General features: G+C 44.7%; 1 protein-coding gene across 1 annotated transcript; it reads right to left on the reverse strand.

Moving 5' to 3' along the window:
• Window positions 1-884: 884 nt before the first annotated feature.
• LOC128716025 (LIM/homeobox protein Lhx2-like) lies at window positions 885-15,639 on the reverse strand. The gene is made up of 6 exons (XM_053810949.1): window positions 15,563-15,639; window positions 15,343-15,477; window positions 8,784-8,984; window positions 8,067-8,341; window positions 1,787-2,025; window positions 885-1,109 (listed from the first exon to the last, which is right to left on the reverse strand). Exons 1-6 carry the CDS (start codon window positions 15,637-15,639, stop codon window positions 885-887), a joined length of 1,152 nt encoding a protein of 383 aa, XP_053666924.1.
• Between the last annotated feature and the right edge of the window lie 1,702 nt (window positions 15,640-17,341).

Consider the following 17,341-nt stretch of genomic DNA (forward strand, 5'->3'; position numbering starts at 1 on the left):
CGCTGCACAGGGTGGGCGCGGTGAATATCGGAAAAAAGTGCAGTTGGAAAGTTTGCTTTTCATTACGAAATAGCCGGAAATGTGTGCGTTTCAGTGTTGAACTGTTGGGTATGGCATGCTCAAACACACCTATCCACCTTCAACACCGTCCTCGGATTCGGTGGCAAATTGTCCGATGCATCGTTTGCAATTTGTGTTGCACTGTTATTTCCCACCGTCCCGCTTTGCTCGTTATCGCGCTGAAACGCATTATTTTTTTACGATGCTGGTGTGAAACTGATGTTAATAACGATGACGATGAGGCTGATGCGCGGTGTCGCTCTGGATGCCGTATCGCATCCGACGGGACCAATTAGCGAGGAAAGGCAAATGCAAACAGTAAGCCACTTACTAGGCGCGTGTGGCTACAAAATTACCATTCCCGTGGCCCATTTGGTGCTGTTAACGAAGTGACAAAGTACTTGGCTATGGCGAGCGGACTCTGTGTGTATGTGATGTCTGGAGAGGCTTTGAGCGAATTCGACGACACGACACGCTACACTATCCTAGATAAACACCTCTACTAATTACAATCGGCGTTTGTGTTTTGCCGCTTTTTATGCTTCGTCCAGCAACGAGGTGCAACTTGTACCATCCAGACAGCCCATCGGTGTCCACGCACCGTCGGATGTGGACGCTTCTAGCGTCATCTCGTCCAGCAAGGGCCCATCGTCATCCAGCAGTCCCATACGGTCTCCGTCTGCCGGGCGGCGTTCGAATTGCGACTGCAGGTGGCCATTCTCGGCCGCTTCCTCAACCACAAGTCCTGAGGAAACGGCCGGCGATTGATTGCGCGACAGCTTTATCACATTCGACAGGATCATGTTCTTGATCATCAGATTGTGTCAGTACAGCTCGGCAAACGTCATGTTGTGCATCTCCTCGAGGACCTGCGTCGAGGAAAGATCGCCGATGCTGCCCGGATCGTTCGGCCCGTTGGCACTGTGGTGGTGAAGCGTGACGGCACCGATCGATGGTAGGCCGCCGAGCGTTTGGCCCGGATTGCCCATGCCCACATCCTGGCGCATTACGTTTCGGCGCCATTTTGCGCGGGCATTTTGAAACCAAACCTGGCGAAAGAAATTCGTGTTAAAATTTATCTAGTAACGGTATATTTAAAAAAAAATTGTAGGGAATGATTATCACTAAAAGTATTCTCATCTATCATCCGATACAAAGGTTCATTTTTATAGCAGAGAGCCTTAGTAGTTAGTATCGATCAGAAGTTCTTATTTCGTCTGTCAATCTTCATGCGGATCTTACGAGTCCTCAGCGGCTGACCATGCATTATTTTATCTACAACTTCGACACATACGTTCATAAATCTTGGAGTTATTGGAAACCGCATAAGTACATGCTTAACAATGGAATTACAATTTCCCTAAGACAAGCTCCTGTATATCGTGACTATAAGTACCAATAAATAGATTAAATCCTAACCTTCTAGCAGATCGCGAATTGGGGTACCAGAGGATCTTCCTGTACTTCAGAGTAAATCCGTCCCTTACACTGCAGATACACATTAGTACTAATTATTGATATCATTTGATTTCCAGAGATTCCAGAGAATCAAGACTTCAAGGAATTTTGTGGGGTTTTCGAATATAAAATCTTCCTGAGCTCTGTCATGTCTCACAAAAAAATATTTTTTTTTTTTTTTTTTTAATGAATGAATAATGAAATGAAATTTAAATAATGAATAAATGATGCTTCAAATTACTTTTCTAAAATATGAAAACAAACTCACCTGCAGCACCCGCTTTGATAGGCCCGTCTTCTGTGCCAGCTGCTTCAGGTCCTTCGCGTCCGGGTTCTGGTTGATGGCAAAGTACGACTTCATCGTGCGCAACTGATGGTGCTTGAACGAGGTTCGCATTCGCTTTGTGCGACAGTTTGGCGTTAGCGCACCGCCTGACCCGGGCGATTGGCTACCGTCGTACGTGGACAGATCCAAACTGTTCACGCTCAGCTCCTTGTGCAGAAGATCTGGTTTACGCAGGTAGTAGAAAAGACGACAGGCAGCGTGAAAATTATGATCACTTTCATGGTTGCATACGATGTATCGGCTTATAAATCGGCTTCCCTTTCTGGTCCCCGTTTGAACGGCAGGAACGTAAATTTCTTCGATACGACTAATTTTCCAACAACTCGTACTTTGTCACCCACAACATGTCCGCAAAAACGGTTGGTGAGCGAAAAACACACACTCCGCAGCTCGTCAACTGGTCCGCTTTTTATCGCTTGCACGAACGCTGCTCGCCGCGGAAATGCAAGGCGAGAAGACAACAAAACGATTTATTTCCACGCTGTCGCTCGTTGCCTCCACAGAGATGTGAGCATGTGTTTAACATATTTTCCAACAACTAACCCTAACAAAGGGAAGGGAACGGCGAAACACGCAGGGGTAACCCACTGGCATGCTGCTAAATAATTGCTGATTTGCGCGGAAAATGCAAAAATTTACGACTGCATTGACAGGCCGGCAGTAGCGGTCTCTGTTTATTGGACGCTCTCAGGGCGGTCCTCTTCCCGAGGGTGGTAAGCAAACAAACGTCCCCTTCTCCCTGACATCTCTCTTCCAACATGCAAACCCCAGTGCTTTCTCCTGTGGAGAGTTTTTGTTTTTGCTTGTTGGTTTTAATTGTTGCTCGCTTTTCACCATCCATTTGCCACGAGAAAAGCCACCCCCAGCGTATCTATTGTTTCGCACAAGAAAATTGTGTATATTTTAGGCAAAAAAAGACGAGGTGGCGAACGAAGGGGAAGAATTGAGGCAAACATACTTTACATACAAATATGTTGCATTGTGCATCTTGAGTGAAGCTTAAATTTTGCACATTGATGCATATGCAAGTAAGAAAACAGACAAAAGAGCGAGACAGAAAACATTTTCCCTCCTTCAGGGGTATGTCTTGTAAGCTTTTTTCTCCTTTATAGGGTATATTACATTTTTTTTGCGTCATTCCTTTCGTTCAATATTCCCAGAAACGGGCCAACGAACGAAAAATCTCAACCGACCGAACGGAACGAGATGCTATAACTTCGGCCCTGCCATTATAGCACTGTTCAGCATGGCGTTTTACGGGGGCGGCAAAACTGCACCTCGTAGATTTGCATTGATTGGCTGCAGCGGCATGTTTATTCGCCCCCCGGTTTTTGTTGTTGTTGTTGTTGCTTGCTCCACCGCCTGGCTGTTGTGGGGTTTTATGCTGGCGTGGTCATATTTATCGAAAATTAGCGTTGTTATGCTGCACGCTGGCTGTTAACAGAACAGAAACCCCTGCGATTGCATCTCGGGTCTCTGGGTGCTTGCTTAGCCTGTAGGAACCCTTGGAATTAGAGGGTTGATTCCTCGATGGTGGAAACATTCGGTACTGGCGGTTTGAAAACCGTTTAGCGGTGCCCTAGGTACAAAAGTTCTCGGAAAGCCAACGAAGATGATCGTTTTTGTTATAGTTTTTTTGTTTGAGCTTAACTCACACGCTGTTGGATTGGTGTTCGGCCGAGTCGAGCGAGTCGGCCCGAGTCGTTGTTTATCTTCATGAAGGTTCGAAGTGATTAGGCGCTTTTCATGTAACCGGTTCATTTTTTCTTGCTTTTTTGGGGGGAGTGAAGAACAGCACAACATGCACCAGTAGCATGCAAATGCAACAAATGCAAATGGGAGGGGCACTTGGTAGTGGCTTATTACTGCACATAGTTAAGTGCAAATGTATAGGATAAGCAGAGGGCGAAAAAAGGTCTTCTAACCCGGCACCCATTCCCCGAGCAGACGAGTGTGCAAATGCAAAATAATGATGTGTGCCACCTAGTTAGATAATCTTTGCATCGAAAGTTCCACCCAAGCGCAGTTCGTTATGGCCGAAAGGGTGTCGATTTTATGACGGGAATGGTTTTTGCTTTTAATGATTTGCAAGCATGCATAATGTTTTCGTTTTATTTCTGGGTAGCTTTTAAAATATGCTTATGAGGTTTTTTTTTTCAGAAGTTCCCACTCTTGCTCCCCAATTTTAGTCATTCCTTGGAAACTCACAGCTCCTTATCTTGTTAATATTTCAAACAGTTATTACTCATTTTAATGCTTAGCATCATTTCAAGTCTTTAATACTTTTTCAATGCAGAAATAATACTAACAACTCCCACTCGGAGTGCTTACGATCACGTCTTCATCCAAACTCACCGCTTGTCGAGATCGAGCACCGGGTACGAGCTCATATTTATTTATTTCCTTTTAATGAAGTTGTACCGTTTGCGCTCGGCTCGACCGGCCATAATTTTAGCACGATCTCCCCATTTACCCTGATGATGATGATTTCACGACCGTCGCGAGAGGATCGTGTACAGGCCGCCCACCCATCGTGGGATGCCTCCGAAAACATCCCACCAATAAGTCTCATCAGGTTGGCCGGCCAAAGATCGGGGCAACTTCCAAACCGATGCTACCGATTCATACCATCCCCATGCACCGGCGAACCGTTTTGCTACTTCCAAGAAAGCTGCCGGGGTTCGTTCTGTTTTTGCTACCGTTTTCGCTTGATTTTTTGCCATTATACTATGCCAATATTTTTGCCCGCCGCCTAGGGAAAGTCCGTTCCATGCCACTCAATGGCATTTTGATAACTTTTTTGTTTTGGGTGCTTTTGGTGTTTTTTTTGGTTGTTGTTTTCATTCCCATTGCTACCTCCCCATTTGCATCGCCGAAAGAAAAGGTGCCTATCGGTGATTTGATATATGTGGTGTCGAAATTGTGCATGCCTCCCACCGTCCAGTTTGGGGTTTTTTTGCATAACATAAAATGCATCCCGGGGCGCTCGGAAGGCACTCCGTAGCTAATTATGGCCTGAATGAAGATGCGATACACTCATCATTAGCATAATAGGAAGTATGAGTGATTTATTTTAATTTAATGATGAGAGCACCCGCTTGTTCCACCACGGACCGTGGTTCAGTTGTTTGGTTTCTGCAAGTCTTTCTTCTGCCCAGCAGAAAGTTCCCCCGTGGTTCTCTCTATTCTTGACGTGGATAGCGATCGTGCATCGTGAAGCTGATGGAGCCCAAAAGGTGGTGGGCACGCGAACAAAATCCAACGCTACGGCTCAGCAAAGCTTGCGCTTGCAGCCAAATGCTAACGAACTGGCACAGGTAGCATCCGATAGGTTCCGACATAATTTGGATGCTTTTCTTCTCGTTTTCCAAGCTAGAGACAGTATGAGGAAGCGGGAGTTCCTTCGGGGGTTCGGTTCATGACCCAAAGTGTACTCATAATTGGCCATTTGCTACTGATACGAGCGTGTCGGAACCGTGCAGGAATCGTTTGGAACTCGTAGCCTAACGAAACAAAAAAAAAAGCCAGACAACATCCGGTGATTGCGACGAGCCGATATTAAGTCAATTACTCAACACTATCGGTTTACCATGAAGCGGCAAACGGTTGAAAAACAAACTAATTAGTCATGTAAATCAGATGCATTGTTTAAGGACCTACACATGGGGTTGATTTTATTCGTTTTTAAGTGAAAATCTTATTGATGGAACCAGCGGGTGTTACATCTAATGTAGTTAAAATTAAGCTTCACGACAATTAGGTAGTGATAAGTCAATATTTAGCGGCAGTAAATCGTTTTTTTGTGTTTTATTTTCATTAGAAAAAGTTAAGATAATTAGTCTGTTATTTTTTTCTGTTCGCAGAATTGAATATATATATATTGCTGTAGGACTATTTATAGTCTTCAAGCGTCCTCAAAATATTATTCTATTCCAGCAGTTTTCGTGGACAATTCTTCGACTCTTTCTGCCATCCCCTTCAAAAAGTGGTAAAATATATTAGATATTTTTTTAAATAACAGAATATTATTATCAAATTTTACTAAATGTTGTTTTCTGTACTTCTTCAATAGTTTTAATTATTATAAATTATTTTGGATACGAAAATAAAGTTTTCTTTATGTATCGATTTGTTGTAATGCCATCAACTTCTTCTCGAGGTCCTTGCTCGCGAAACCACTCATTATATGCCCAAGCAAGGCATCAAATAGATGGAACCGCATGGCGTACCATCGTGGAATCCGCTTAGCGCGTTACCTTACAACTTAACTTTCCGATCATCCCCAAAGGATCGCCAATGGTCATCCGTCCGCAAAAGGATGTGTTGCCCTGAGGGTGAACTATTCGAACCACCGAGCCCGGCTACTGATTGCCGGAAACCAGCTCGCCTCGGGCCGTATGTTTAGCGCTCGCTAATACATCGAATACACACGCCAAAACGGTTGCCTTTAGTGCTCTGTCCTCGAGGGAACTCTCCTTTACAGTTGAGACCACATCAAATGTGCTTTTGTTGCTGGCGTCTTTTTTTGTAATTGCTCAACCAAATAGCCTGCAAAAAACCCCATGTGCTTTCAAGCAACATCCGGTGGTGTTGTAGAAATTGTCTTCATCTAGACGAGACCGGGCATAAAAAGTTTACTCACCAAGTAAGCAAGCCATCGACCCATGTTTGGCGTACGCATAGGCGGTGGGCTCCGGATATGAGCTTGGGGATTGACACGTGATTGAAATGCCAAAGAAAAATGGCAACCTCGGCAACCCGGCAATAAACCGTGCGTTGATTGCCTCCCAGGAGGATTGGCGCCACCTTGTAGATATAACCCGGCCCACGCGGGTGGCTATTGACTGGTAACTCCACTGGGACCGCTTATGGGACAGGGGGTTATGTTTTTCCCGTTAAAGTGAACCTGTGGGCCACCAAGAAGCTGGCCTTGAGCAAAAAAAAAAGTTTCGCTTGAGAAAAACTGACTCCAAAATGGACCATTTTTCCAAGCTAAAGCGAAATGTGATTCATCTCTGCTAGTAGAATTGAAAATGACACGTTCCACTCGACTTTCGGGACACGTATAGGATGTGGAAATAAAGAACAACAGAATCACATTGAAAAAATGGACACGAACGGCACGACAGTCTTGAGGGGGTTGATAGTGCAGGTCCTTGAGTACAGGTCTGTCAGACTCCGTTTGTACAAAGTTTGTCTACCCTGAGTATGTGAACAGCGCGAATGATAAGTGTATCTGCTTATACCAGGTAGAAGTTTTAATTGCAAAATCCGAACCATTTTTTAATTATGTGTAAGTTGAACTAGAATTTGTGGAGGTAGATCTGCAATCTTTCGTACTTTCTGGATCTATCTTGATCCATCAACTTGAATTTATTCTAGAGATGTCTCCATTTGTGCCATTTGTTTCGAGTTCAAGTAGAAATGGTAATGTTTTTGAAATTCTCCGTTATACCACATTTCACTTTGATGGTTTCGAGTAACACAGATAAAACGACACTCGACAGTCCAGGCGTACCGGATAAACTTCGTTGTACTGAGTAGGTGAAACCAATAAACAACGATAAATAGAGTCAGTAGATTGGTTTTCAATCTTAAAGCAGTTGCTAACAATAAAAAATAAATTTTAAAATTGTCTACATATCTACACCATGTTTGACTCTCGTGGTTGAAGATGTTTGACTCACATTCGGCACTGTTGTGCCAACCGACACCACAATGAATCGTATAAAATCTCGGTCAGTGCTTATTTTATCGCGCGCGACTTATCTTCCAAAAGTCACGTAAGTGTTGTGGCTCTTGATACAGACACTTTAGGACGTGCGGTAGGCGATCATACTGCCCGTATTTTAGCAACAACAAAAACATGCTCGAAAGGCTAAGAAACCATCCTTTCATTTAAAAAACCCTTCCTGAGAGCCACTTGAGCGTGACAGCAACAACGGCATTCGTTCGCTCACGCTCATCACGCCAACACTGTCGTACGGTAGGCGACGATCGTTCCGCTGGTGACGAAATCTGACCCCCGTGGGATGTGAACGAGTTTGCTCGAAGGACCAGAACGAGCGAAAGGGGTTTTGTTGATAAGAATAAGTGAATCGAGTGCGCCACCAGCAACCAGTGAGGTGGGCGAAAAACGTGAGCATACGCGTATACGTCGGGAAGCGTTGGTTCCGGCACGGGTTAGGGGGACCCGACTTACCTAAACGTAGAGGCGTACCAGCATCGAGTGCCTCGAGCGGCTGTGGTGGTGTCGTTTGTTGTGTCTGCATTTGAGGTGCTTGCGGTTGCGTTGCCGTTGCCTGTAGCGACGGGCAGGTGGGATGCTGCACAGAGCCGCCGGTCGGGTCTAGCAACCCCGATGGTTGCGGGGTGGCGAGTTTTCGCTTCCTGGGTCGTCCTTTCTGCGACGACTGTACCATCATACCGCCGGTCGCCGTTACGGGGAAAAACTGCGGTGAAATGGTTTCGGGTTCACTGGTTGGTGTTGGTGTGGTTGCAATGTGGCAATGTGTGAAGCAAGGTACATTACATTAGTGTTTCGGGAGGCCGCCGTTGTCCATTGTTTCGTGTAGATGGGGTTGTTTGGATTTGCGTGTGGGTTTTGTTTTTCGGTCGATTGGTCGATATTTTTAAAGACGAGGGTTTTTGTTTTGTTTCGATATGATTAATATTTGGGGGGAATGTTTGAAAATTAAATTGGTGAATTGAAGACAGGATTTAAGCAGAGTTTAAGCACAACAGTTTGGATGGTGGGAGAGATAAAGATACATGGGAAGATAAAGAAATGAGACATAAAAATCAGACAGAGATGGAAAAGAAAGTAAGATTGAAAGTGTTTCCATTAACGCTACGGCAAGATCATATTTTCCATAATCTACCACATGCGAACGATCGTACAATGTATATCAATACTCACCTTAACACTTCGGACTCATAATGATCGCCACAAAACACACGGCCGTCGCGTATCCCAGCCGTATCGCCACCGCGCAACAACTGTCCACAAACGAGGCAGGAAAAGCAGTTGACATGGAAGATGAGATCCTTCGCCCGCATTACCAGATCTGAGGCGCTGATCCCATTGCCACACCGAGCGCATCTTCGAACTGAGAAATGCCTGCAATAGGGAAACAAATTGTGGAGTTCTATAAATTTTTGTCTCCAAATTGAGCTAATTGAGCATGTGGAAAATGAGTTAAAACTTCAATATTTAGTCAACCAATTCCTTATAGATGAGTCTAGCAAACATCACGAATTCCGATACGATTTGAAATCTCAGTTTCTGCATGGGTAACATAAAGTGTAAGCGTTGCTGTTCGTTGCAGGTTTCCCTTTATGGAACGAACCGGTTGAAAGTGTTGAAAAATTTATGACCACGACCATGGACAAACTCACCCCGTTGGGTTTCTCCGGTCACTGCCACTTCCGGAAGCCAAAAGCCCAACATTCCAGTCAAAGTTCTACGCGTACAAAAAAAGGATTGAGTGAAGCAATGGTAATCGAATCGAATGATTCATGCATCCCTTAGGAAATCGATTGCAACCGAAACGCGAACGCGATCGATTGGGAAGCCAAAGTAAAAAACCTTCTTTAAGATGTCATGTTTGAAAAAAAAACATGAACGTGACCTCCGCCATGTTGGATCGAAGAGCCATTTCGAGGTACTCAGAAGCAGCTCGGGAGCTCGGAATGGTTGCCGTTGTGTGTATGTTTTCGTTTATTTTTTGGAGCAAAAACAAATCACACAAACACACACATACATAAAAAAGAACGCAACCATTTATCCCGTTTCCAACTTGCTACAAAATTCCCGATAAATCATGCATGTCCATTCAATCGTTTCCAAGGTAAAACGTCAAACGGGAGAAACAAACAAAAACTATGTATGCGACCGGGCCCGATGCCTGTCTCGTTGTCGAATATCTCTGTTGGTTTGGACCCGGTTTTCCAGCTGATATGCACTGCTGTACAGGACGACAGCGGGGAGTGTCCGAAAGAGACAGGAGGACAATTCAGATTTCCGCGAAATTTTCGCCATTGTATTCGTAACACGCTGGCGAAGCTTTCGATGGACCGTTCCGCACATTCTCTTTCCGCAATGTGCGCGCGGTTATCGTGCCACGGTGTGTTTTACGTGCATGTCGATGCTGCAATCGACATTCTTCGTCGTTCCTTGAGCCCCGAATCGGGACGACTTGTTTTGCAAACAATGGTGCCCGGTCGGGCAAATGGCCCCGCGCTGGGTGAAACGAAACCGTGAGGCACGACGCAGCGGTAAAGGGTTTTTCCTTTTTTGGACACAAACGATCGTTTCGCGAACCAGTGCCGCCGCAGCACATGATCTACATGGTTGCAAAGATGTCACCTTAGCATGTGGACAGTGTTCAGGGTATGCTTCTGTCGCAGAGCGAGCGAACTGCATCGAGCGCATCGGATGCACCCGGTGCCTTGTGGACTTCGAGATGAAGTCTAAAGTGTCCCCAACCATGGAGCACCGAAGCGTAGTATTCATGTTGTCTCTGGCAACAATCACTTCCGATGCGACCGAACGCTTCCCGGCAAGTGCTGGGACAACAAACGGTGCCAACTCGGGTCAAGCTGAATTGCAGCAGACAGGAAAGGATGACTGCCGCTGGATATTCATGCATTACTGGAAGGCTTGGAGCGGGAACGAACGAAACGAACGGCAATGCAAACGTTTTGTCGCGATTGCAATCCGGATCGAGCCAAAGGACGAAATGGTTTCGTTGTCTGCTGATTTTTTTTTCTTTGCTACCTTTTCTCTCCTACTGCACTTTGGTTGAGACTCATTCAAAAAAACGCACAAAAAAAGGAAACAAAAATGTCATGCATCGAATAAAGTGGGCATCTTCTTTTTTCCCTGTGCACGGTTGTGTCCTTTCGGTGCCTTCAACCACCGACACCGAAGCAACATTTTACCGGTATCGGATTGAATGGAATTGTGCTGCCTCGGTGCCAGTCCCGTTGGGAGTCCCTCTTGCGAGTGGCTGGTCCAATGGTTTCCAGACTCCATCTGCTCTACCGTACCGGGTGGGTTTGGGTGTCGCGAAGGTTGACATCCTGGCCCGGTTCGTACACGGCCAAACGGTGGCTGGTATGAATTTTTTAACAATTTTATTTTATTGTTTTCCAAATTTATACGGTTACGGGAATCAGCTTTTTTCGATCTGTACCACGCAAAACCGGTTGGTGGACGGCTGGTGGTGGGGGAATGGTGGTTGCGATGGTGCTGGTGGCGTAAAATCGATCGTGAAACATGACTGTCGTTGGTTGCGATGTTCACCAAATGGTTTTGGTTCTGGTAGCGTATAAAATAGGAGGGAATGTGGATAAGCGAAGGGTGAATGATTCGCACACTTTACAAAACTTTGTTCTGTTTGGTGAAGTGTTGCTGTGGTGATTGCTACCAATTTTGGGAGGCCTTTTACGAGAAGCTTTGTTTGTTAAAGTATTACTTTAAAATCTATTTTTTATCATGAAATTAGACAATTATTTTATTTCTCAATCAATTTGACAGAATTATTAAAAGGGTTTTTTTTTAACTTTTTAATGCATTTAAATCTCTTCCTGCATCATTTTCGTGCTAATTTTAAAGCGTATCAAACATGTTTATTTGGTATCAAACAACAGAGCTCATAAAATTCTTTTGGGTCATTCACAAGGCCTGCTAAGGTGTGGCAGTCATAAACTGAGACGGAGGTTGGCAACATGAGTGGCATACAGGACTCCTTAAGCGGTCGTAATTTCGCAAAAGTGGGAAGTATTTATGCGCTTTATACTTTTGACCAACACTTCAACAATTTTACGTATAATTTGACAGTGAAGTTTTCAAATTTGACTTACAATAATCAGATAAAAGTATCTTCTGTCACAAAATTAGCATATTTTCAACTTACGATTAATTTGGTCCTAATTTCAGTGGGCATTTTAAAACTACAGCGTTTGGAAGCTTAAAAAAAACTTAATAAAAACGATAATTTGTCTGTTTTTCCAATATTTTGATTAAGAAATTGTCGTTTTTTGTAATAACAGCTTACTATATTTATATTAAATGTTCAAAATACCCTCCATCCACACATACGAACACAGCATCCAGTTGAAAGTATTGCAAACAGAGCACGCATTTAGTAGCCTTTGCTCAAGCTCACTAAGAACTCACTCCCTTCCCCTGTCACATGCGATCACATGCTCGAATTTCTTGCGCTGTGCACATTGCGTGAGTAACGGCAACTATTCCACGAATGATTTAAATGGCCATGGAGCGCACGCAGCCACACGCATCCGATTGCGCGTTCCGGCGAAGCGTACGCGTACGTGGTTCGCACTATGGCACCGTCCAGGAATCCGTGCCGCACTGCACGGGAATCGTCGCCCGTCGCCATGCACATGCATACACACACACACACAAAAGAACATTCGAGAGCAATTTTATGGTAATCCCGACGCTTCCGCGAACGCGACGGCACGGTAACAACACGGTAGTAGTGCAGCACGTGCAACCGCCGGGTGGGTTGGCGAGCCGAGGTTCCAAGAGCATGGTGGCCATCCGTCTGTATGGGTGGCTTAAGCTTCTCGCACCGAAACCAGTTCAGCAGCGGCTGTCGTGGTGCGGTTTTCGCGATAATCATAGCCCATTGCTGGTTGCGCACAGTAAAAAGCGGAAACAATTGCCTACCGTGTTGCGAACCAGAGTCGGATTAATATTCAGTCATGCATTCGCCTGTTCGTGGCGTATCACCGGCGGCTCATCTCCGGAGACCTCCGGTGTGTGTGACTGCCCGGTGACTGGCGGGTAAAGGTGGGCACGGAAAGCCACAGCCCATTGCATGCAATGGGATGAAGCATAGACGGCCACCATCATGCTCTTCTGCTGCGTGATAGCATTCTCCCGACCTGGCAACCGATTTTTTTTGTTGCGTTTTTCTCTCATTTGTCACGTACCACCCTCGTATCTGGGTCACACATCTTGCGCTGTCGTCCTGCAATGGTCGTTTCATTCGTGAACCGACCGGATGCAGCTAGTGGTCGTCGCCTTGTGGCTGTTTCGTTTCGTGGATGATGATGTAGCTGCTCGATGCAGAAGCTCGTAGCACGGAGCACCGGGGCTACCTTTGTAACTCTCTCACAATTTGAAGGACTGATGAAAGATTGCGATGATGGTTCTTTCACCCTCCCCACGTGGGGTTCGGGCTGTGCCGTAATGGTGTGGGGCCACGGCTCAGCCACCCACCGGAAAGAACGGGGCGTATCGTACGTTGAAGGTGCAAATCGTTACCAGGAAACCCGCCCACGGTATCCTCACGCGATGCCCAAGAAATCATGCATGCAAATTGACGCCAAAGACACCCGGGAGCGGGGAATCGTTGGATGGTTGTCTTCCTGTGTGGTATCGTTGGACCACCAGGCGTCTCCATGGTGTTTTTGTTGAGCACCATATTACCGACTGGTTATTCCAATAGCGCTTCATTCAATGTTATAAGATATTACATTTTTCTTGAATACATCTATTTGATATGCAAAAAATGTGATACCAAATATTAAATTCCATATTATATACTAAGATGACTCACCTCTTTTATAAAAGAGCCTCAATAAACCTTCGATTGTGCTTTACCGAGTGGAAAACGATGCCATCAAATTAAAGTATATTTGTGACGGCCATTACTGAAAGGAAGGATTTTATTGCCTACACACAACATATCCTCAGTGGCAACGGGCAGTGTTGTTGCAAGCGCTTCAACAAACCACGAATCTTGTCAAATGTGATGGACGGCAAAAAGAAAGAAAGAGCTGCGAAACAGAAATAAAAAAAATGTTTGCTTTGCTCCAGCAGCAAAGGTGATCTTTCCATGCTTATTCTTTGCTTGCTTTTTTGTTTTGCTCTGTTTAATACACTCAAAACTTCCAGAACTCCCTCTGTTGCTGGAAGATCCGCAAAGGAAGAGAGACTTCTGTAGCGGTGCTGTCGCGACAAGCCAAACAACAAATAAGATATGCACATAATATATTTCCCAACGTACTCCGCAAACTTCATCTCTGCCTTCGGGATGGGTTTCGGCAAGAATGGGAAGGCAAAGTACCAAAGACCGAGTGATGGAAGCCTCGGTGTTCCATTTTCCTTTCGGATTTATTTGTACTCCAAAGTACTTCCCTCTTTCTCATGTACTCCAACGATTCAACCCCGCATACCGCACGACGCAAACAGCTATTTGCATTCTATACATTCACCCCAGGGACGCTACTCACGGAGATCCCTGTCCCGTGCAGGGCAAATCGTTTACCAGCCGGAGGAGTTGGTTTGCGTTTCGGTTGGGTGAAGAAAACTGATTGAATTGAGCTGAGGTTTGGAATGCGAAGAGCAAGCAACCGTGGGTGTGTGAGGAAAACATAAAAAAGGACGACAGGTAAAAGCATATTTTGCTTTCATTATTGTAACGGCTTCAGTTCTTACCACTGTTGAATCTCCTCATTATTTTTTTTATAGACACAAACGATATCTTCATTTCGCTGACAAGCGGTGGAGAAGGATTTCTTTTCAAGCGGCGTGCAGAAAAGTTGAGATAAGTTTGGTTTTTCTTTACTTTTTTCTTTAACGATGGTAACAAATTTTGTGATTGAATGTAGGTGGCACGTTGTCGTTTGTGGATGAATATGGGCATTGTTAAATGAACTTTATGGTGGATGTGCGCTCGAACTTGAGAATCTACAGCACGTAAGTCTGTGGAGCTTATATTTTGACCTTTGTGAAGATTATATTGTTCCATTGGCAACGTCTGTGATTTCACTTTTATTTTCATCACAAGAGAATATTTTATGAAATATGCGTGAAATTTAATAAAAAGCATAGATTTCTTGAAAGTTAGTTTCATAAACGAAATGAAAATAAATTCGACAATTAACAACCAGCATCAATATCAAATGTGTACGGAATCGACGGATTGTACGGAACTCCAAATAAATGAAATATTGGCACATTATCTTTCCCGACCGCTACACCACGTTGTTGCACAAACACAAAACAAAATGCACCTAAACGCATCATTTTGTCCAAATTATTGGTTCAAATTAAACCCACCACAGTTGCACGTTGGGCGTTCGAATTTTTTTTTGCATCGTAAAACTAAAACCGTTGCAACCGTTTTGTTTAATAAGTTCCACCCGAAAACAGCAAACAATCTCATTACTTTAAACTGTTTGATAAATTCGTCTGCATCGTTGACCAACCGCGGATCGCGCGGACGGGGTAATTACTGTTAATTGCAAGGCGCGTGCAAATGGCGCATGAAAATGCGCCCGTTAAGTAAGAAATGGCCAGAGCAAACAAAAAAAAGTCCGTTCGTTTGCTTTCGTGCTGAACGTACCTGGTCGTCGTAGCGTAGTTAAAATATTTTCCTTAATAATTGGCGCATCTTTGGCGGCGCATCTTGGGTGTAATAAGATCGACCGAAACGTACCTGTAGTAGTCGTCCTTGCAGTAAATGTTTCCTTCGCGTGAGTAACAGCTAAGTTCCGCTTCCAGGTTGTGTAGACACTTGCAGCACCGCAAACATTGGTTGTGCCAGGCACGGTCCGCCACGAGGAGGTAGTATCTGGAATGATGGAATGTGTTGGAACCAACGGACATTCGGGTAAATGGGCTAATGCGCGAGAACAACACAAACAAACGCTTCTTACCGGTCTCGGATAGAAATGCCACATCCGGCACATTTTTCCGGCGCCACCGTTTCGGCGGCAATGAGGTCCTTCAGCATGGTTCGATCGGTTGCACTTCCGCTTTGGTTTTGTCACTTTCTTTGCTGTTAATTTTGCACTTGGTAGCGGTTTTTAATTAACACACACTCGCGCACCGTTTCTTCACCTAGACTCGTTTATTAACTATCGCATGTATGCAGCAACACACGTAATGTAGGTCATTCGCTTTCGGTTTCGCAAACACAGCTGCTGTTGAAGCGATTGGAAATGAATTTGACGTAATTAGAATCATTTATTGGATATGGCGCAAAGTTGTCAGAAGAAGTGTTCTTTATGTCATAACATGGTTTGTTCATGTCATTGTAACGATATTGGACGATCCATCTCGCCAATGGTCTATCTATTTCGTCAATATGGGCATGGAATTAAATTCTATGTACACATAAATATATAGTTAGCTGGCTCCTCAGAGTAAAAAATCGTGATAAATTATTACAATATTGAAGTTCCCTTCAGCCCCACTTTAATTATAGTGCATAATAAATAGAAAAGTAAATAAATTATTGGTTACATTAACATTCAAACACTAAAGTATATAAAAGAATGAATCCAGATTAGGTTGCCTTCTTCTACGCCATCTGCCAATTACATCGAATTTGACATTAAACTCTATCCGTACTTCAAACGAATAATTTTTACAAATTATTTCGGACGTTACGGACGAAAATGATTCAACTTAATAGCGATACTCCATTTCTAATGAACCTTCCTACAATTTAACTATCCACATTTATTGATCTGCGAGCTGTCTTTGTTGAATGTTTGCTTTAGTAAATCGTACCTTCTGATGTGGATGTTCATTGTGTATCAAAATCGATAATCGAGAGCACTCGAGACGCATCGTCTCTTCGTCGCCCCATACCCAGGTTCCCAGTGGGCGAATGTTTTATTCAAACGTCACATCAGCTTGCAACATAAAATGCGTACGTTGACAATCATCGGCTGGGTTGGTGAAAATAATATGTCCACCCATTTCCCCGGAATCCCCGGCGGTTCGGGAAAAACGGTTTCGGAACGGAAAATAGATAAATCATTCACTACCTGTCACCACTGCGACTGCAGCAGTCCAGCGCACTCTTTAGGCCGACGGCGCGGTGACGGGCACATCGGCATTGATGGCGGCATCGGAAAAAGCATTCACCGCACCAAATCCCATTCACGATCCATCCGTCCGGTTGACGTGCCGACCAAACGGGGCACGGTACGTTCGATTGATCGATCGCACAATCCGATCCGTCAAAGCGAGTACAGCGAGACGATGCTTCCGACAAAGCATCCGGAGGCGTCTTTGGTGCACCAACGTCCGAAGCGGTTTGACATCGATTGAGATAATAATTGGCATTGGGGTCCGGGTTTTGCCTCTCGGTATACCAAATCGATTCCAACGGGTTCGAAACCCTTTCTTAAAGACTTATTCTTCCCCGGCGTGTATGATAAGATACACTCACGGTGACGGAACGGAACAGTGCTAGCAGGGAAAGAATGAAGTAAAAACACCAAAACCTATCAAACCCATACGATCAGTGTCGCGTTTAAATGGTTTCACATCGATTTGCGTGCCGGTGGAAGGTTAGTTCGAGTGCATGTTCACGTGCAAGTGGCAGCACGCCCATACTATCCTACCAGCTTTATCAACCGACACTTCAAATCCCCCCCCACGGAACACCGTTTAATCTAAACGCACCCGGTCCACGATGGAGC

Source organism: Anopheles marshallii, chromosome 3 (assembly GCF_943734725.1).
Source record: "Anopheles marshallii chromosome 3, idAnoMarsDA_429_01, whole genome shotgun sequence".
Taxonomy (NCBI): domain Eukaryota; kingdom Metazoa; phylum Arthropoda; class Insecta; order Diptera; family Culicidae; genus Anopheles; species Anopheles marshallii.

Excerpts from the sequence above, each read along its gene's own strand:
- LOC128716025 (XM_053810949.1), bottom strand. The coding sequence starts at position 15,639 with ATGCTGAAGGACCTCATTGCCGCCGAAACGGTGGCGCCGGAAAAATGT. Across the intron at positions 15,478-15,562 it reads GGCATTTCTATCCGAGACCG|ATACTACCTCCTCGTGGCGG; the intron begins GTAAGAAGCGTT and ends CCATCATTCCAG. Across the intron at positions 2,026-8,066 it reads TGGTACGCCTCTACGTTTAG|ATCTTCTGCACAAGGAGCTG; the intron begins GTAAGTCGGGTC and ends TGCGTAAACCAG.